At 43.2% G+C, this 21,274-nt stretch overlaps 1 protein-coding gene across 1 annotated transcript; it reads left to right on the forward strand.

Annotated features, from left to right (window-relative positions):
- The first annotated feature begins 5,735 nt into the window (after positions 1–5,735).
- LOC145541123 (intercellular adhesion molecule 5-like) lies at positions 5,736–14,065 on the forward strand. Its single transcript, XM_081576729.1, has 6 exons — positions 5,736–5,833; positions 8,936–9,202; positions 10,071–10,391; positions 11,449–11,718; positions 12,356–12,598; positions 12,792–14,065. The coding sequence occupies exons 2-6, from the start codon at positions 9,007–9,009 to the stop codon at positions 13,064–13,066; spliced, it is 1,305 nt and encodes a 434-aa protein (XP_081432855.1). The 5' UTR covers positions 5,736–5,833; positions 8,936–9,006; the 3' UTR covers positions 13,067–14,065.
- Positions 14,066–21,274: the final 7,209 nt, after the last annotated feature.

Raw genomic sequence — 21,274 nt, forward strand, 5'->3', positions numbered from 1 at the left:
AGCAGGTAAGGGAGAAAGGGGGGGGGGTGTGTTTCCCAGGTGGCTCATTGCTGAAGAGTCTGCCAACAATGCAGGAGATGCAGTTTCAATCCCTGGATTGGAAAGATCCCCAAGGAAATGGCAACCTACTCCAGTATTCTTGCCTGGGAAATCCCATGGACAGAGGAGCCTGGTGGGCTACAGTCCATGGAGTCACAAAAGAGTCAGACATGACCTAGCAACTAATCAACAACAAAAGGAAGAGAGAGAGTCTTGAGGGATCAGGGAGGCAGCAGATTTGGAGAACGCAGAAATCAAGTAAAAAAGTAGTCAAATGAGAGATACAGGTACAGAAAAGGATAGTTCTCTAGCTGGGCTTTCTTCAGCTTTTGTCAGGTTCAGACCTGCTGCTTCTATAACCCAGCCCCATGACCATGAACTACCTGGACCAAAGCAATTCTACATCTGAAGGAATGACTTCTCCCCTTCCCTAGGAAAGCACCATTCATAAAAAGAAAGGGTGGGCTGGAGTGAGCTCACTTGCCAAAATTCAGTTCATTAAGTGATCATTTTATAAAATTATCAGAACTTTAAAAACGAAATTTTTATATGATACAGCCATTTTTATTACATGGGATTATATAAACAGCCTTAAACATGTTGAAGCTTAAAATTTTAACTGAAGAAATGAAAGTTAAGGATGATATGCTGCTGAGGAACTAGAAAAAGCATAGTAAAAATATAAGCATATGACAATATAGAAAATGACATTCAAAAGTACCTGAAAAAAATAAGTAGCTGAAAAAAATTCTGCCAAATATAAGTGCTTAAATTTTTATTTCTCACAAGCAGTGATTAGGATGTTGACTTGGTAGCACTTTGCAGAAAGAGTTAACATAAATGAGCAAAACTATTCAAAACCACAAACGAGAAATGAGGGAGGCTTGAAGAGGTTACTGTGATAGAGCTTATGAACTAGCCTTACATTTGATATGCATTAACCAGGAAAATGAATTTGTAAAGGACCAAAAAGAAAAAACAAAACAGTGAACATGCTAAAAATCAGGTAAAGCAACAGAAGCATCACATCACTAATACATTTCGCTAGAAATCACACACTAAGGTAATGTATAAAAAAATCCTGGAAAAATAACATTCTCACATGAAACTGAAATTTGTTTACTAATACTGAAAAAAATTAAGAGTTTTAAAGTAGGATATTAAATATTTCTTTGTGCTAAGTCACTTCAGTTGTGTCCTATTCTTTGCGACCCTATGGACTGTAGCCGGCCAGGCTCTTCTATTTATGGGATTCTCCAGGAAAGAATAGAGTGGGTTGCCATGCCCTCCTCCAGGGAATCTTTCTGACCCAGGGATCAAACCCGAGTCTCTTATGTCTCAGGCACTGGCAGGCAGGTTCTTTACCACTAGCACCACCTGGGAAGCCCCAAATATTTCTATAATGACTTTAAAAAGTTTTGTTGAAATATGATTGGCAATCAACTGCGCATATTTAAATTGCACAGTTTGATAAATTTTGATATATACTCTTTTCATAAACTCTTTAAAAATACTTATTTTTTAAAAAACTTATTTATTTAGTTGCACCAGGTGTTAATTGTGGCACAGGGGATCTTCGATCTTTGTTGCCTCATGCAAACTCTTTAGTTGTGGCATGTGAACTCTTAGTTGCAACATGTGGGATCTAATCCCCAACCAGGGATTGAACCCAGGGTCCCTGCATTAGGAACGCAGAGTCTTAGCCACTGGACTACCAGGAAAGTCCCTATTTTCATAAACTCTTTAAGTTATTCTACAACTTCAGACAAATGAAATATTTCTTAAAATATTCCCATGGAAATAAAATAGAAACCTATCAATTAAAACTTCTCAGAAATCCCCAAACGCTTTTAAAACTAGCCTGTACAATAGTAATTGTTGGGAATTTTATGAAGAGGTACAAGAAACACTTTTTTGAAAAACAGTGTTAGGGGTCATCCCCATTTTGGTCTTCTGAGTCATCTGGGGTTACGATAAGTTGAAGGTATGTGTCTGACAAGCAACAAATCTTCCACTCTCTTCTACTGATAGAGGATGCCAAGGGTGGGGATGACCCACCAAGCTTGTTGCCTAAAAGAGAGTGGTGGTGATATCTTTTCTGGACAGATCCAAATTATCATCCTCACCCCTACCTTTGCTGACAACGGATGAAGAAGCAGAAGGAAAATGGAAAGCAGTCAAAGGGGCTGGCATCATAAAACTAGAAGTCTCCTGAAGGAGTTATGTCACACCTCCCCACAAAGAAAATTAAGGTATGAAATCACCACTCTTCACAGACTCCTAGCTCACTCAATTACTAAATATTCATTTAGTGCATGCTATGTGCAATCATTGTTCTGTGTGCTAAGGAGACAGCAATAAATAAGATAGATGAAAATCATGCCCTCATGTTTTGACACAAGATTCTAGAGAGAGGAATTCCTTAGTGGTACAGTGGATAAGAATTCACTTGCCAATGCAGGGGACATAGGTTTGATCCTTGGTCTGGGAAGATCCCACAAAGATTCCACATGCCACAGAGCAACTAAGCCAATGCACCACAACTACTGAGCCCTCTCTCTAGAGCCCTCAAGTCACAACTACTGAGCCCATTCACCACAACTAATGAAGCCTATGTGCCCGAGAGCCCATGCTCTGAAATGAGAAGCTACCACAACGAGAAGCCCACGCACAATGAAGAGTAACTGCAACTGGAGAAAGCCCTGGTGCAGCAATAAAGACCCAGCACAAACAAACCAAAAAATAAATTATAAAAAAAGATTCTAGAGAGAAAATGATAAACAGATAAACAAATAGATATATACGGTGGTGTACTAGTGAATGTTTACCAACCATTTATCAGAAAAACAAAATCAAACCTGTAATTTTTAACCTCTGACAATTTCAGTGATATATATATATATATATACACACACATACACTTATATGCTGGTCAGGAAGCAACAGTTAGAACTGGACATGGAACAACAGACTGGTTCCAAATAGGAAAAGGAGTATGTCAAGGCTGTATATTGTCACCCTGCTTATTTAACTTATATGCAGAATATATCATGAAAAACGCTGGGCTGGATGAAGCACAAGCAGGAATCAAGATTGGCGAGGGAAATATCAATAATCTCAGATATGCAGATGACACCACCCTTATGGCAGAAAGTGAAGAAGAACTAAAGAGTCTCTTGATGAAAGTGAAAGAGGAGAGTGAAAAAGTTGGCTTAAAGCTCAACATTCAGAAAACTAAGGTCATGGCATCTGGTCCCATCACTTCATGGCAAATAGATGGGGAAACAATGGAAACAGTGACAGACTATTTTCTTGGGCTCCAAAATCACTGCAGATGGTGACTGCAGCCATGATATTAAAAGACGCTTACTGCTTGGAAGAAAAGTTATGACCAACCTAGATAGCATATTAAAAAGCAGAGACATTATTTTGCCAACAAAGGTCCGTCTAGTTAAGGCTATGGTTTTCCAGCGGTCATGTACGGATGTGACAGTTGGACTATAAAGAAAGCTGAGCGCTGAAGAATAGATGTTTTTGAACTGTGGTGTTGGAGAAGACTCTTGAGAGTCCCTTGGACTGCAACGAGATCCAACTAGTCCATCCTAAAGGAGATCAGTCCTGAGTGTTCATTGGAAGGACTGATGTTGAAGCTGAAACTCCAAAACTCCAGTACTCCAATACTGATGCAAAGAGCTGACTCATTTGAAAAGACCCTGATGCTGGGAAAGATTGAGGGCAGGAGGAGAAGGGGACGACAGAGGATGAGATGGTTGGATGGCACCACCGACTCAATGGACATGAGTTTGAGTAAACTCCAGGAGTTGGCAATGGCCAGGGAGGCCTGGCGTGCTGCAGTCCATGGGGTCGCAAAGAATGGGACACAACTGAGCGGCTGAACTGAACTGATACTTACATATATATATACTTCCACCATTATAATAAACCATAATGGAAAAGAATATGAAAAAGAATATACATATAGTTTATTCTCCATACATGACTATGAATATATCCAGAAACTGCTGCTGCTGCTGCTGCTAAGTCACTTCAGTCGTGTCCGACTCTGTGCAACCCCACAGATGGCAGCCCACCAGGCTCCCCCGTCCCTGGGATTCTCCAGGCAAGAACACTGGAGTGGGTTGCCATTTCCTTCTCCAGTGCATGAAAGGGAAAAGTGAAAGTGAAGTCGCTCAGTCGTGTCCTACTCTTAGTGACCCCATGGACTGCAGCCTACCAGGCCCCTCCGTCCATGGAATTTTCCAGGCAAAAGTACTGGAGTGGGGTGCCATTGCCTTCTCCATATCCAAAAACTAACACATTGTAAATCAACTATACTTCGATTAAAGAGTTTTTGGTTTTCAGGTAACCAGACAACATCACTAAATGCAGACTTTGGAAGAGAACAGTTCACCCTTTAAGTTGGTTACTGGATATTTAGCTCAAAGTCAGGTAGTGATAAGCAGTATAAAGAAAAATAAAACTTGGCAGTTTTAGAGTAATCAAGAAAGGCCTTTCTGAGACGGGAAAAGGAAAAAACTGATGACCATTTATTGCACACTGATTTTTAGTGTCAAAAACAGTGGTAGGCACTTTCATATAAACAAACTAAATGCCATTCCTGTTGGCAGAGGAGGACACTGTAAGTTATCTACATTTCCCATAGTCCTAAAGCTAATAAGACATTCATAGACAAAACTGTTTAACCCCAAAGCTTCTAGTCTATCCAACATTCTCCCTCAAACTGTGAGTAGGGAAGGAGAGGAGGCAGTGGTACTAGGGTACTAGACAAGCAAGCACTCCAACACACCTTCCAAATCTTCAAATTTCACTTCATCTAGAAACTCAGCCCACGACTCAGGAACAGACCAGCGGTTACAGGAGAGCCAGAGCCCCCAAAGGACGCCGAAGCAAATGGCCTAATTTCGGCTCAGGGAAAGGGTTTTGAGACATGACCCTCTGGAGACGTTTGACGTGGAAGTTGACAAAAGGGTCTCAGGGCGAAAAGAGGCAACAAAGTAGGATTTATTAGCTCACCCCAGTTATTATGGCTTATTGATAGGCCCTGAGCGGGGCAGGGTGGGGAGCAAGGGCGCACGCCGTAAGTGAGGTAGGAAGTAAGGCCTGAACCGCTAGTTCTCTCAAGCGTGTTGCTTCTGTATGGGAAGCAGGCTACAGAAACGAGGGCAGACAATGGCAGGGCATCCCTTTCCCAGTCCACCCAGAAAGAGCCGGGAAGAGTTCCAGTTAGACTTAGTGCGAGTCACTAACTGAGACCCAACCCCAAGCCCACACTGAGGCCCAAGGCAGGAACAAAGCTGCGCGCGCAGCCCACTCCCGCGCGGCAGTTTCACGTGTTCAGGCCGCACCACCCCCTCGAACAGGCAGGGGTGCCTACAATTCCTTGTTTTCCTTATAGAGCCATTATTTGCTACAACCACCACTACCTTTTGTTTTCACGTTATTTTATGCAATAAGCATTACGTTGAGTCAAATATGTGCTCTCTGCCAAGCAGGATACAGGCAACCCTACTCTCATCTTCTCCGTAACCCCCTCCGGTCGTCTTAGCTTCCTGCCCGCCCCCCCTTGCCTCAGCCAACCCTCGCTAAGCTTTTGCGCAAACGTCACGAGTTTCTAGGCAGAAGAGGCAAATCCTCCGGCTGGGAGCGTCTTCTTGCGCCCCCGCCCGGCAGTGCCTACCAAATGGTCTGAGCGCGTGGCCGGCTCTTGAAGGCGTAGCAGGCGAAGCCGCGGAGCGGATAGAGGAGCGGCTGGAGCAGCGAGCAGCGGCCTTCAGTGAGATTTTAGGTCTTGTTTTCTTAGTTTAGATTGCTGCCGGGGTCTCCACCCTGCTTTCCTGTCAAATCTGTGGGCGTCTGATCTCTTGGCGGGCTTTGGCTCCTCACGTTCCGGAATTGTTGAGGAGCATTCATTGAAGTATGTTCCCCACATAGTTAAATGTTTAAAATACTGTCCGCTTTTAAAGGTCTTCAGGGCCTGTGGGGCAGTACACACGCTTCTCGGGAAACTCCATCTGAGGCAGAACTGACCTTTATACTCTATCTGAACGATGGGCACAGCTCCTCACTCATATATTTGTCAATATTTTATTTAGTTCGTTCATTCATTTTATAGTCGTTGAACGTCTGTAACCGTTCTGGGTGGTTGGCATCCATCAGTGAAAAAGGCCCTGCTCTCAGAGGGGCCTTACAGTCCAGGCCAGAAGTAGACCAGACTCCCAGGCCTAACGGATAAGGAGTGTGTTAGAAGGTGGTGCTGCTGAGGGAGAAGATGGCAGCCGAATCGTCCGAGGGTGTGCTGGGATACGGCCTTGGAAGCTCGGGGTTGTGAGCCTTGTTGCAAAGATACATTGAACTGAGTGAAGCAGTGTTCAGGGAGGAAAAAGTGAATTCCAGGCAGAGGCGAGAGACAGTGATCAAAGAGTAGGATGTGACTCAATCTGTATAAGAAACTGCAAATACCCTTGGGATGTAAATAGATAGTAAGCATCCCAAACTTGGGAGGGAAGTCCAGTTCAGCCACACTGCCAAAGGCATCCAACATCCCTGAAACCCTGCACTGGAAGGGCGGAGTTCTAACCACTGGACCAGGGAAGTCCCGCCCACCATTCTCCTTGCACCCTTTCAGTGGCTGGAGTACCTGCCTGTTGTACTCCCTCCCAGTAGCGCCCAGCAGAGTATATTGTTATTTGTATTTACTTTTGTCTTTCCCACTAACTCCCAGGAATTCTTATGTAATAGGATAAATCTTGGTAACTTCAACACCTTGCTACAAGCCTGGCTCAATAATTGTTGCAGAAAGAATGTGTGAATATAAATATAAGTAGTCCCAATTGGGGATTTTGTACTTTTTTCACAGAACTGTTATTACTCAAAACTCTTGTTCTGAGATTTCCTTCACAGTCTGCTGCTGCTAAGTCACTTCAGTCGTGTCCGACTCTGTGCGACCCCATAGACGGCAGCCCACCAGGCTCCGCCGTCCCTGGGATTTTCCAGGCAAGAATACTGGAGTGGGTTGCCATTTCCTTCTCCAGTGCATGAAGGGGAAAAGTGAAAGTGAAGTTGCTCAGTCGTCCGACTCTTAGCGACCCCATGGACTGTAGCCTACCAGGCTCCTCCATCCATGGGATTTTCCAGGCAAGAGTACTGAAGTGGGGTGCCATTGCCTTCTCCGTCACAGTCTGAGGTTACTTTATTATCTCTTTCGTGATAGATCTTCCTTTGAAAGAGACGTTAAGTCACTCAGAGTTAAGTTTGGGGAATAAGATGAGTGAATAATATCACTTTTGCACAAAGAATAATAGAATAGCTTAATAAAAAGACTGATTTTTCTTATGTATCTTAAAATCCAGTTCTAGATCACTTTCCAAAAAAGTTTTGAATAATGGTGTCGTTACTGGATTAAGTTTATAGCCTGCAGAAGTGATTGTTTTGAATGGTAGCGTTTACTTGGGAGGGTAAATTTTGATATGCCTATTGTTTTATGTGTGAATAAAAGAGACCAAAAAAACCCTCTTTCAGACCAGCATACAGGTAATAGTAGTCTTGTACAAAACCTAATGTATGAAAAAATGCAGAATTATAGGGCTGTCATTCGTTTATGGAATACACATGATATGCTAGATACTGCGCTAGGTGCTGCAGAAGCAAGGTAATAAAATGATCTTTTGTTCTTAAGGAATTCCTAGTACAGTTATGATTACCTCATTAAAATAACCCACTGAGGTGAAGTACATTTTAAGGTAGATAGCTTCAGAAATCACTTTTGGAATCAAGTGTACAGATAATGTGTAATAAGTAAGGGAGTATGAAGTGAAATAGCATTAGTCAGGAAATTCCTTTCTTAAAAGAAATTAGCTCGAATTGGATTTTGAAAGAAACACTTGGTATATAGATTGGCAGAGAAAAGAAGTGGACATTTAAGACTTGACTCAGCCAAAGTGTAATCCAAGTGTTGCTTGGTGAGCCTGGAGGCAGATCAGAAAGATGGATTATTTTGAGAGATATTTCATGAAGCCTGATGAAACATTTCTCCCAGAAGAGAACAAGGCTCTAGTGAACGTGTTTTCTTGATTGAGGGTCACTTTCCACTGGACAGTGCCAGATAAACACTGCCAAGTTTCATCTCTCTAAACCTCATTTTTCATATTTCCATGCTGACAGCCATTTTCTATTGACTCAAATAGAAGCAAACATGTAAACAGATAAGTGCAATACAAACTTATACAGGAATCTCACTGAATCTAATACCCCTTCGTTATTTCCCATATTTTCCTGTGTCTTTTTGCTGTGCACATAAACCAGACTGAAATGAATACATGAAAGAATTTCGTTTAATACAACCACAGCATTGATACTCTTGCTGCAGTTTCTCCAGACCATGTAGGTTTTCAGGAAAGGAGGTAACTTTTAACAGTATCAAAGAAAGAATTTCCTACTTCCTTTTCCTCTTTATTTGGTCATTTTCTCCAGCATTGCTGCCTTCTTTCTTCCTCTCCAGCTTTTGGCCCTTCTCATAAGGATGGAAATGCTACTGTTTGGTGTCTGGGCCCTGCTGGCCTTGATCCCTGGCCCAGGTGAGGCTCTTTGGGAAGGTTTCTTTAGCATCTATGGGCATGATTTTTAGCAACGCCATAGTTTCCGTAGGGACACTAATGGAGAAATCAATCCCCAAAAGATGACGAGAGGGGTAATGGTGGTAGAGTCGGGATTCTAACTTGTCCTTTCAGGGCCCTTTTCTTGTCCTGTCCCTCGTTCCTGTTTATTCAGAGTGGGTTTCCTATTCTCTAACCTGTAGATAGGTAGATTAGGCTCTGTATTCTCTTTAAGTCTTGTGGTCCTCACCTGAGACTTTGGCATGTGTGGTTGATCTTTACAGGAGCTGCAGAAGAGCGATTTGAGGTTTCTGTTTGGCCAGATCAGGCCCTTGTAAAGTATGGACAGTCCCTTATGGTCAACTGCAGCACTACCTGTCCAGACCCAGGACCCGGTGGAATTGAAACTTTATTAAAGAAAACTCAGGTGGGCAAAGGGCTTCAGTGGAAGGAGTTTCTGCTGGAAGATGTCACACAGAATTCCATCCTGCAGTGCTTCTTCTCTTGTGCAGGGATCCAAAAGGACATAAACCTTGGCATCACTGTGTACCGTAAGTGGAGCTGAGGGCTGGGGAGGAAGGGAAGCGTGGGGGAACATGACTACTATGCCTTATACAGGGAATCATTAGAAAGAGAATTTCTTTTAGGGGAGAGAATTGGGGCCTTTACTAAAGATTTTTGTCATACTATAGGGATTCTCAAGCCAATTGTTTCTGTTTCCCTTTGGTGTAGGCTTTTAAATTAGGAGCAGACCATAGAGTGCATCCTGGCATCTGGGCTTGAGAATATGTTCAGATACAGAAGGCATATGATAATGATGCTGATTTGTAAATTACCAAAAAAGTGTAAAATTAGTGTTGAATTGTCACAAATTCTTAGAATAAATAGGGATTAGAGAAAAGAGGGTCTTTGTAGGCTGGGGTAGTTGGAGAAGTCTCCACAGAAAAGGAGGCTCTTAAACTTCACCCCTGCATATGGTTAGGATTTGAAGTGATGGGAATGGGTAAGGAGAATCTTTCAGGTGAGCAAGTAGCATTGGCAGACATGTAGCCATGAGTGACCTCTGGGGTTGGAGCTTGGTTAGCTATGGTGGAGTCTTCATGTGATGCTCAGGAACTTCTCAGGTGGTGCTCACACCTCTGAAGCACTTCTGGTAAGAGAGAAAAGCTCTCCAGAATGGCAGCAGCAGTCAAAGCAAGGGGCCCCTCAGCAGTCACAGGTTTTGGCTATGACATTAACCCCCTTCGATGGGAAGAAGAAGCCTAACTCATCTCATCCAGGGCAGAGAGCTGATGCTGTTCATCAGATGGTTTAAGAGTAGCAGTCCTACCTTCTATCACAGGCTTCCTGTCCTTTTACTCTTTCTCTCTGGAGAGGTGAGTATCTTTCTCTCATCGAACCTACCTCTTTGTCTTAAAGAGCCACCAGAGCAGGTGATCGTGGAGCTGCAGCCTGCGTGGGTGGCCGTGGATGAAGCTTTCACAGTGACATGTCATGTGCCCAGTGTCACACCCCTGGAGAACCTCACCCTTACCCTTCTCCAGGATAACCAAGAACTACACCGAAAGAATTTTAGGAGCTTAGCTATGGCTTCCCAAAGAGCTGAGGTCACCATCAATGTCAAAGCCCAAAGGGAGGATGACAGGTGCAATTTCTCCTGCCATGCAGAACTGGACCTGAATTCACATGGTGGGGGGCTCTTTCACCGCAACTCAGCCCTCCAGGTACTCCAAATCTTTGGTGAGTCAGAGCACAGGTGTGGAGGGACTCCTGGGGCTCATTTTCCTCATCTTACCTTGGCCTTTAGGACTCATTTCCCATAGGGTTTAGGATGCGGGTGGAAGGGTAATTGAGCTCCTTTACTTGAGTTTTAAACTCATTGTGGGGAACAAAGAGCTTTTAGCCCCACTCCCTACATTGTGGGGTCTTATACGATTTACCATGGCATTTCTCCTTTCTTCCCTTCTCCTCATTTCTTGGCAGAATTTTCTCAGAGCCCCCAAATCTGGGTCTCTTCACTTCTGGAGGTTGGGATGGCAGAAACGGTGAGCTGTGAGGTGGCTAGGGTATTCCCAGCCGAAGAGGTAATGATCCACATGTTCCTGGGAGACCAGGAGCTTAGCCCCTTGCTCTTCTGGGAAGGAGACACAATATAGGCCAATGCCACCGTTCAGGCCATGGAGGTTGGGGATCAGGAGCTGTCTTGCCTTACATCTCTGGGTCCAAAGGAACAGAAAACAAGCCAGCCAGTGCATGTTTATAGTAAGTGACCTGCCTCTTCCCTTCCCTTGAAGGTTCTCTGCCATTGAAAACTTCCATAGTAAAGGCTTAGTTATTCAGCTACAGGTATTCCCATGAACCTTTGCTCAGTATACTCCAAAGTGAACACTGGTCTTCACCTTTCTCAGATAAGTGCAGGGATGCATTGAGGTAGTAGTTCTATCCAGCCTCACCCTGTTTCCTTAGACCGTCCTACTGACAGAGTGATTATGGACGCTTGAACTTAGTTCTAGATACAGTGATTTGAGGTGAGAAAGAAATCTGTAAGATGAAAAGACATCCTGTTCTCCTTGCCACAGATGCACAGCCAAATAGGCTCACGTGGCATTTGTTATGGAGAAGCTCTCAAATTTCCAAAACCATCTCATTGCTCCTGCCAGTCAGCATCGAAGCAGTAATGGTATCCAAAGCCTTTCCCTTCTTGTCTGCCTACCCGAGAGGTACCACCAGCAGCTGAGTACAGAAGTCGCTACCAGTTTGAGAAATATGTTTGATTCTCTTTTTCCTTTCCTTACAGGCTTCCCTCCACCAATCCTGGAGATAGAAGAAATGTACCCATTGGCAGGGACAGAAATTAACGTGACCTGCTTGGGGCATATATTAACATCCCCCAGCCCTACTCTGCGGCTTCAGGGAGCCCCAGATCTTCTTGCGCCTGGGGAGCCTGCCTGGCTTTCACTCACTCCCAGGGAGGAGAATGATAGCCGGAATTTATCCTGTGAGGCCTCTTTGGAGGTTCAGGGTCAGCGGTTGAGCAAAACCACTGTGATCCAACTCCATGTCTTGTGTGAGTAGAAGCCTGATCTTTCTTGTCAAAACACGGATTATTAGTCTCGTATTTCCAGAGATCTTAGCCAATAGCTTCATTGTTAGAGTTGCCACGTTTTTCTCATTAAAAAAGAAAATCAAAGGAAAAAATAAAAAGTAAAGCTCTGCAAGCTTACCTTACCCACGGGAAAGTGAGTAGAGAGGAACCTGGGGGAACTGGGAACAAAAGAGAAAGTGATCAGACTGAGGGCCAAAGGCTGAGAACGTAGGGAGTAAAAACAGCTGGAGCCTGTGCTGAGGAGGGTGATTTCTCCATGAAAACTTGTATTTTGAAAAATCCTTGTCTCTGGGTTCACGCCTATCCATGTTCTCCCTCACAGAGAAGCAAAGATGAGGAGCAGGGACCCCAGGACCACCACTGAGCAAGCTCATTTAGTATTAACCCATTAAAATGCCCTGTCGCATCTCAGATTCATCCAAGGAGGAAAAAGTGTAGTTCAAAGCAGGGAACTGATGGTCCTCCCCTTGGGAAAGGAAGCTGTTGGGTGGAGGGGACACATCATTTGGGTTAGGGGAAGAAGAGGGAGCTAATGCATGATGGTTATGAGGAAACGTGGCACCCTGAACTGACTCCTCTGGGGACTCTCCTTTTCCAGACAAGCCACGATTGGAGGAATCTAGTTGCCCTGGCAACCAGACCTGGCTGGAAGGGATGGAGCAGAGGCTTGCCTGTGTCCCAAAGGGAAACCCGACACCAGTCTTGATGTGTACCTGGAATGGAACAGTCTTTGACCTTGAAGTACCACAGAAGGCAACCCAGAACTACTCTAGAACCTACTGCTGCACAGCCACCAACCAGCTGGGCTCTGTCAGCAAAGACGTTGCGGTCCTTGTTGAAGGTGACTGAGGCTCCCCTGCTGCCAGACCCAGGGTGGAAATCCCTCAAGGGATTGGGATTCTTAAACAGGGAGATGAGAAAGATCTCAGTGGGCTGGGGAGGGTGAGGCTGACACATAAGCCTGGTGGGCTGAGGCAGGGTGATTCTCCTGCCTGCTAACCCTCCCAGTTCTTTTGTCTTCTGTGCTTCGGCAGGACTGGATGAAGGAGTCAGTTGCACCATCTTCGTGATTATTATTGTCGCCCTTGACATGGGTGTGATCACTGTAGCACTGTATCTAAGCTATCAGCCCTGCACAATGGAGAGGAGGAAATTGCCCTATAGGCAGAAGGAGAAGAACAAAGAGGAAAGCCAGTTTGCTGTTCAACAAGCAAAAAAGCACAATGACCCTAATTGTTTATTAGAAAATTACTTGGTTGAAGGCAATCTCTACCACTGGGGTTTCCTAAGGGAGGGAAGGAGGGGGTAGAAGAGAAAGGGAGACATTATCTTCTGTTCTGTGGCCCCACAGAGCAGTATTTCTGGTCCTCACATCCTGTGGATCCAATCCAACCACAAGCCCAACTCCTGTAAGAATCCAGTCCCAGTGTTAACTAGTGAGCGGGCCTTTTGCTCCTTGGGTGTTCTTCATCAGTCCACTCTCAGATTCAGAAAAGAAGTGCCTTGTCATCCCCATTCCCACTGCCCTTTGCTCCCAAACATCAGATGGAAGAGGTAGCCAGAAATATCTTTGAAATACAGTGCATTTCTCATGGTTTCCTCATGACTAAATGGGAACCAACTTCTTAGTCTAGGGACCAGAGTTTGAAGATAGTCAGTACCCAGCAAAGGGCTAGGAATCAAAAGCCAGTTCCCACCTACATATTACACATTCTGGGCTCCCCTAATGGGGAGTTCTGGAATACTGGCTCCAGAGCTGAGCTTGCTAACATCATTAAGGCTCAGTGGCTAGTTAGGCTTCAACTCCTAACCATCTGTTGTGTGCCCTAGAGGAGTATACAGATCATAAGGAATTCCACATTGGGTCAGACAAGCAGCTTTCCTAGCCCCGTGTTCTGTCCCTGAAGTGGAAGGCAGAGTTCCTCCTTGAAACTGGGCTCTAAACATCTCTGAATTACTCTTTAGTAATCCATTATGGAGTAAATCATCTGAGTTCATATTAAACATATTTTTTTTTACCTGTACAATCTCTTAGGGTGGAATCCCAATGTTTATTCTTCTTTTCCACATAGAAGTATATACTTTTATATGTCTGCAAACTGTCCTTTAGGCTTTAGGAGGACTCCTCGTATGACAGTGTTCACCATATGGTTGAGCTTCCTTTTCTGTTCATTGGAAAGATTATATTCAACCCTTAGAGAAGACATAAAGATTTCTAAAACCAGATCTTTTCTCCCAAATCAGTTATGTATGGGTCATTGAAGTGTTGGATATGATAAAAATAAAAGTGATTTTATGTTATCTGAAAGTAGTTTTCTTCTGTGTGCGAAAGTTTTTATTAAGTCACATAGTTGCACTTTGAGTAAAATTTCTAAGAAAAGAATGTTCATAGCATAACCAGCCAGCCCAAGGCAGGTGGTGCAGTAGTTCAGGAAGTAGCATTTTTGACTTGCCTTCAAAACTAAAGTTCAGACTTCCAGATAGAGGGCCACAGCCTTCCCCAAATTGGAAACACCACCTAGAAAGAATACAGCAACAAGCATTAAAGTAAAAATAGTCTCCTTCTTCCCAGACCTTCCCTGAGTCTGAGCTGTGGGATTAGGTATAAAATAATCCTTTGGTTTTAATACACACAAAGCAGCGGGGATACACTGGTGAACAAAGCCCTGTCCCTGCCGCTAGAAGCTAGAGCTTGTCAATGGCAAAGCACAGTCCTGTGAATGGGGACGCACAGACCCTTGGGAGAACACCTAATTCAGGATCAAGGAAGGCTTCCGGGGGGAGCTGGGAAATACCTTGTTTGAATTTGTGCAACAGCAACCCTCCAAATGACCTCCACTTCCATTTTTCTAATTAGTAGGCACTGCTCTGTGATCGTGTGAGTAATAGCAATTATCCACTTTTCTGAATTGAGCGCTTGGGGAAGTAAGTTAGAAAACAAATTCGAGAAAAGAGTACAGAGTTACATCATCCAGGAATCTTTACCCACTTCGGTGTCTTGGCATCAGCTGCGTCAGGTCTGTAGCTGTCATGTGCGAACCCCACCTCTGGAGGCCAGAGCTCCATGGAACAGTGAATCCTCAACAGGAGGGAGGAAAGGGTCTTTCAGGCTCTTTGGTCCACCTTAGCTTGGAGGCTTAGCCTGCTCCTGCCTTTGCTTCTCACTGCCACGTGGTGTCACTGTTGACAGCATCCTACCCAGCCCATACAGAGCCAGAGTCCTGGTGGGCTGCCACTGATCCTCCCGGGAGGATGATCTACTGTTCAGGGCTTGATCCAGCTTAGGGGACACCTTGCATGGGGTTCTTAGAGCAGGGTGCTTTGGATGGTTTGTTCCCTAAGTCTCCCCAGATTTGGGTAGGTTCTTCCCCTTGTAGAGCCAGAACTTCTATTTCCTTTCTCTCCCCAGAAGAGGTGGTCCCTCCTAGTCAATTCTTAAAACACAAAGGATCTTACATTTCTTTTCCGGAACAATTGAGCTCTGCTCACCCAGCTAAAGGCAGTGTCTCCAGGAGACCCACTCCCTGAAAGGTTTTGATCATACTCCTTTTCTGAAAATAGAGCAACTGCAGTTGTTCTGATTTTCTCCAGGTAAAGAGCTACCTTTAATACTCCAAAAGTTTATCCTCTTAGAAAAGTCAAGGCGACTTTCTTTTAGACCTGAGAAAACATAAATCTTCATGGGATAATAATAACATTTACGTAGTATACAACTATATTTGGAAAGAAATGACTTAGTACTTATAAATACACTAGCATGGTGTCATATATGTGTATTTACAAGTATTAGTTTGTACTATGTAATGATGGTGATAATCATAATAAACTGAAAGCAAGAATCAGAAATCCATGACAACCACTGATAATGTGTATGAGCAAAAGTCATACACATCATCAATACTTCCTTACTCTTTTTTTTCCACTGTATCCTCTCTTCCTCTTTTTCTACTCTGTTTTTTTTCCTCTCCTTTTTCCTTTTTTTTTTAAGTTTATGTTCCCTAAGATTTAGGACTACTGGTAGGATGACCAGTTGTCCCAGTTTGCATAGAGCTGAGAGGTTCCTGGGACATGGGTCTTTTGACGCTAAAATTGGGAAAGTCTCATACAAACTGGGAAGAGCTGTTCATTCTAATACTGGTATCCCTCAAAATGTTTCTCAGCTTTGCCAGGGCATTCTGAATCAAAGAAGTCACAAAGCAATATCATTTTTGCTTATCCCAGAAGCCCAGGGCCTGTAAATCTGAGGAGCATTCATGAAAAAAGGGGAAAGGGTCAGTTCTCTCAAATGTGTATAAAAGGACAAAGCTCATTGTATGTATTTCAGGAATAATGATGGAAAAAATTCAGGATGGACATTTCAGGTTAAACTTAAAAGATTAAATGAAGTCAGAAAAGCATTATTCCAAAGGGTCTAGAATTACTGGAGCTCTGTCTATTGAATTCTTTCTTATGCACGTCTCACTAATCTTATCGTAGAGAAGTTGTTTTCATTAGAAATATTTTAAAAATTTTAAAATTATGCATTAGGATGTAATATACAACATAGTGACTATATTTAATACTGTATTGCATATTTGAAAGTTGCTAAGAGAATGGATCTTAAAAGTTCTCATAGTGACTATATTTAATACTGTATTGCATATTTGAAAGTTGCTAAGAGAATGGATCTTAAAAGTTCTCATCACAGGACTTCCCTGGGGGTCCAGTGGTTAGGAGTTCACCATCCAAAGCAGGAAATGTGGGTTTGATCCCTGGTTGGGTAGCTAAGATCCCACATGTCTAGGGGTCAAAATACCAAAACATAAAACAGAAGCAATATTTTTACAAATTCAATTAAGACTTTGAAAATGATCCATATAAAAAAAAATCTTCAAAAAAGTTCTCATCACAGGAAAAAAAATTTTGTAATCATGTATGCTGACAGATATTAGCTAGACTTACTGTGGTGATCACTTCACAATATATACAAATATGAGATCATTATATGAAACATACATATAGCTTATGTATTAAAAAATATATAAACCAATACATTATATGAAACTAATACAATGTTTTATGTCAATTATACATCAATGTGAAGATTTAAATTGAGGTAAAATACACATAACATTTACCGCACACTCATATTGTTGTGTAACTCATCCCCAGAACTTGTTTTCATTTTGCAAAACTAAAATTCTGTTAAGCAGCTCCCTGTTGACCCTCCTCCCAGCCCCTGGTAACCAGCATTGTACTTTCTGTCTCTACGAATTTGACTAAGTACTTCATATGCGAGGACTCATCCAATATTTGTCTTTTTGCTCCTGGCTAATTAGAACTTTTAAAATTGACTGGTTATGGAGCTTCCCTGATGGTCCAGCCTTCCAGTGTAGGGGGTGCGAGTCTGATACCTGGTCAGGGAGCCAAGATCCCACACGCCTTGTGGTCTACAAACCAAAACATGAAACAGAAGGAATATTGTAACAAATTCAATAAAGACTTTAAAAATGATTTTAAAAAAAAACCTTAAAAACTTAAATAGAAAATAAAATTAACTGGCTAGAACTGGAAACAGAAAGCACCAAAACTGGCCCAGGTCTCTCATCTCCTTTTGTTCCTTTTTACCAAGCGCACATATGGACATGTGCAATTCGTCTTTGTGGTCCCAGCTCAGTGATTCTCAGCTTTCTCACTCGGGGAGAATTTAAAAATTCTCTTGTCCAGATCCCACCCCCAGATCCTTTAAAATTAGAATCACAGGGAATGAAGGCTACTGCAAACATCCCAGGCATTTCTAATTTGCATTCAAGATTGCCATCCAGTGCCTAGCTGGAGAGCTGAAAGGCAGATGTGTGTGTGTGCTGTGTGCTTAGTTGTTTAGCTGTTTGCAACTCTTTGCAACCCCATGGACTTCAGCCCGTCAGGTTCCTCTGTCCATGGAGATTCTCCAGGCAAGAATACTGGAGTGGGTTGCCATGCCCTCCTCCAGGGGATCTTCCCAACCCAGGGATCGAGACCAGGTCTCCCGAATTGCAGTCGGATTCTTCATCATCTGAGTCACCAGGGAAGCAGATGAGTAGCTGGCAAATCAGAGAGTTTAGGGAAGATGATCTTCAAGGTCTCTTTTAAAAAAAAAATGTTATTTATTTATTTATGGCTGCACTGGGTGTTCCTTGCTGCACGGGCCTTTCTCTAGGTTTGGTGAACAGGGGCTACTGTCCGTTGTGTTGTTCCGGCTTCTCCTTGCAGTGGCTTCTCTTGCGGAGCACAGGCTCTAGGAGCGCAGGTTGAGTAGTTGCAGCTCCCAGGCCCTAGTAAGTGCAGCGGACTTCCAGTAGTTGGAACATTTGGGCTCGTCAAGTTCTTTTTAAATTCAAAAATTTTGCAAAATCAACTAGCATCTTTGTAATTCTCAACCAGCAGTGGTTGAGTTGCTTCAGCTAGGCTTAGAAGGAGATGAACCAAAGCTGTCTGGAGTGTGGCTCCCCCTACACTTTACTGCTGTCTTGACAAGCCCACTGTCCTGTCCTCCTCTTTCCCACCCCATGGACTGTAGCCCACCAAGCTCCTCTGTACATGGAATTTCCCAGGCAAGAACACCGGAGTGGGGTGCCATTTCCTACTCCAGGGGATCCCCAACCCAGGGATCGAACCCAGGTCTCTTGTGTCTACCTGTGTTATCAGGCGGGTTCTTTACCTCTATCGCCACCCAGGAAGACACATAGGGGCCTCTTTACCGGTGGCTGTAACACCCCTCTCCTGCCACATTCATTCAACACATACTTCATAATATGGCTCACTTTCCCTTTAAAACACTTAAATACTGGAGTGGGTTGCCACGCCCTCCTCCAGGGGATCTTCCTGACCCAGGGATTGAACCCATGTCTTCTGTGACTCTTGCATTGCAGGTGGATTCTTTACCATTGAGCCACCAGGGAAGCCCCTGTGAGGCCCTCCTAAATCCAAAATTCTGTGATTTTTATTTATTTATTTTGGATGCACTGGGTCTTAGTTGTGGCATGTGGGATCTTTTTAGTTGCAGCATGTGGGATCTAGTTCCCTGACCAGGGATCAAACCCAGGCCCCCTGCATTTGGAGCTTGGGGTATTAGCCACTGAACCACCAAGGAAGTCCCCAAAAGTCCATGATTTTAAAGTCAGACAATTAAAGATTGACCTGAAGCAGAGGGATGGTTTCTGAGCTAAGAAATGGAGTTCCAGAGTTCTGATTATTCCAACTTTCAACCACTCCCCAAGTATATTTACATTAATTACTAAATGTAAGATATCCCAAGTGAATACACATGTGTCCCACTTGGAAGAAAATTCATTACAGCATGTAAAAACTTTCTAAAAGCTTTTTAGGAAAATTTGCTGATTATTTTCATTGTAAAAGAATTATTGATTTTGTAACATCATGTTTTATAAATATGGATAGAAATAACAAAATGTAAGAGAAAAAAAGGAGAGATAAATTAATCTGCAATTTTAGTTGGAGATTTTAAAATTCATTTTTCAGTACTTAAGGAAGTAAATAGGCTTCCTCCCCGAAAATCGTCTTTGTTGTTAATTTCTTAATTTTCAGTAGAGGACATCCTCCATATTAATTCAATTGTTGTTAAATGCTTTGATGCTTGTTTTATGTTCCTGAAATACTTGGGAATTAAGCAACATAATTTTAAATTGCCATAGTCAAAGAAGAAATCCCAAAGAAATTTGGAAAATATTTGAACTCGAGGATAATGAAATCACATAATATCAAAATTTGTAGCGTGTAGCTAAAGCACTGATTAAAGGAAAACTTATACCTTTAAATCTTATATCTGAAAAGAATAAAGCTCTAAAGTTAGTAATCTAAAAATCCACTTAAAGAATATAGGCTTTTAAGGAAGAAAACTTAGAGTGAGTAGTGAAGTAGAAATAATAAAGATATGAGCAAAATTTAACGGATAAAAATAAAATTTAACAGAAAATAGAGTTACTTTGAACATCTAAGCAATTTAATTTACAGATCACTAGTTACTTAGCCAAGGTGCTTGGGTGACTAAAAACTTTAAAACTGCCCTTTGAAGTGTATTTATAAAGAAAAAAGAAAGAAACATTCAAGTTGCCATTAGGGAAACAGAATGTGATTCAATAACGAGCATTTAAACATTCCTTTGGAAAAACACAGAGCACCCCACAGTTGCATGCAAAAATAGCTGAAGCTTCTTGAGTGCTGTAATGTGTCAATCGCTTTAGAGACCTCATTTCATTTACTCCTCACCCAAGCCATATAAGGCAATACATTATTATCTCTATTTTGTAGGTGAGCAAACTGGGTCTCAGGCAGGTTACGTCATTTCTTCCTGAGCATAAGTTCAAGTCCAAGTCTTTCTGATTCTTTCCCTTATTCCCAGTTATCCCAATCCATTCCTCTAATAACAAATTGCTCACTGACAGCTTGAAGAGCAAATGTGTTTGGGTTAAATTTTGCCCTTAAAATGTTTTCAATATGAATTAGTTGCCAACGTTTAAACATTCAATTGTACATGAAAGTCTGCATACCCTGTCTGTCTCGAAGAATCAGAAGGTCTGGCAGCCCTGCACCTAAGCTTTTTTCTAAAAAAAAATTTATTTGTTTGGCTGAGTCAGGTTGCAGCACTTGGGATCTTTAATTTCAGCATAAGGAATCTAGTTCCCCAACCAGGGGTTGAACCTGGGCTCCCTCCATTGGGAGCACAGACCCTTACACCAGGGAAGGGAACCACCAGGGAAGTCCCCTGAGGTCTTTTTACAAAAAAAAATATATTTAGTTTTGGCTGTGCTGGGTGTGGTTGCTGCAAGAGGGTTTTCTCTAGTTGCAGCGAGTGAGGACTACTCTGCTTTCTAGCTGTGAGCAGGCTTCTCATTGAGGTGGTTTCTCTTGCTGCAGAGCGCAGGCTCTAGGCACGAGGGCTTCGGTAGTTGTGATGTACAGGCTTTGTTGCCCTGAGGCATGTGAAATCTTCCCAGCTCAGGGATCGAACCCATGTCCCCTGCATTGGCAGGTGGATTCTCAACTACTGGACCACCAGGAAAGTCCTCCTGCAGTCCTGAATGCAGGACAAGGCAATGTAACAAGGCTGGATGGACCGCATCCTTAGCTGGGGCCTGAGTCCTTTAGGCTGCCCTGGTTACCACCCCTCTGTGCTGTATCCTTCACAAGCAGGCTAAGGGCCGGTTGCTATTCCTCCCTTCACATGCAGCCCTTGCCACTTGTGTATATAACCTACCTGGCACCTGTTGGCACTGAATTTGTAACCCGTCATTTAGAATTGGGTTTCCCAGGTGGCGCTAGTGGTAAAGAACCTGCCTGTCAATGCAGGAGACATAAGAGATGCTAGTTCAATCCCTGGGTTGGGAAGATCCCCTGGAAGAGGAAATGGAAACCCACTCCAGTACTCTTGCCCGGAGAATCCCATGGACAGAGGAGCCTGGCGGGCTGCAGTCCATGGGGTCACAAAGAGCTGGACACAACTGAGTGACTAACACACACACATTTCCCAAATGGGTAG

The sequence above is a fragment of the Giraffa tippelskirchi genome, chromosome 3 (genome assembly GCF_054371585.1).
Source record: "Giraffa tippelskirchi isolate mGirTip1 chromosome 3, T2T-mGirTip1v1.2.pri, whole genome shotgun sequence".
NCBI classification, from domain to species: domain Eukaryota; kingdom Metazoa; phylum Chordata; class Mammalia; order Artiodactyla; family Giraffidae; genus Giraffa; species Giraffa tippelskirchi.

What these genes read in the sequence shown, in the direction of transcription:
- LOC145541123 (XM_081576729.1), top strand. Translation starts at nt 9,007, where the DNA reads ATGGTCAACTGCAGCACTACCTGTCCAGACCCAGGACCCGGTGGAATT. An exon ending in CCTTGGCATCACTGTGTACC is followed by an intron (nt 9,203 to 10,070) that starts GTAAGTGGAGCT and finishes TTTGTCTTAAAG; the next exon opens with AGCCACCAGAGCAGGTGATC. An exon ending in CCAGGTACTCCAAATCTTTG is followed by an intron (nt 10,392 to 11,448) that starts GTGAGTCAGAGC and finishes CTTTCCTTACAG; the next exon opens with GCTTCCCTCCACCAATCCTG.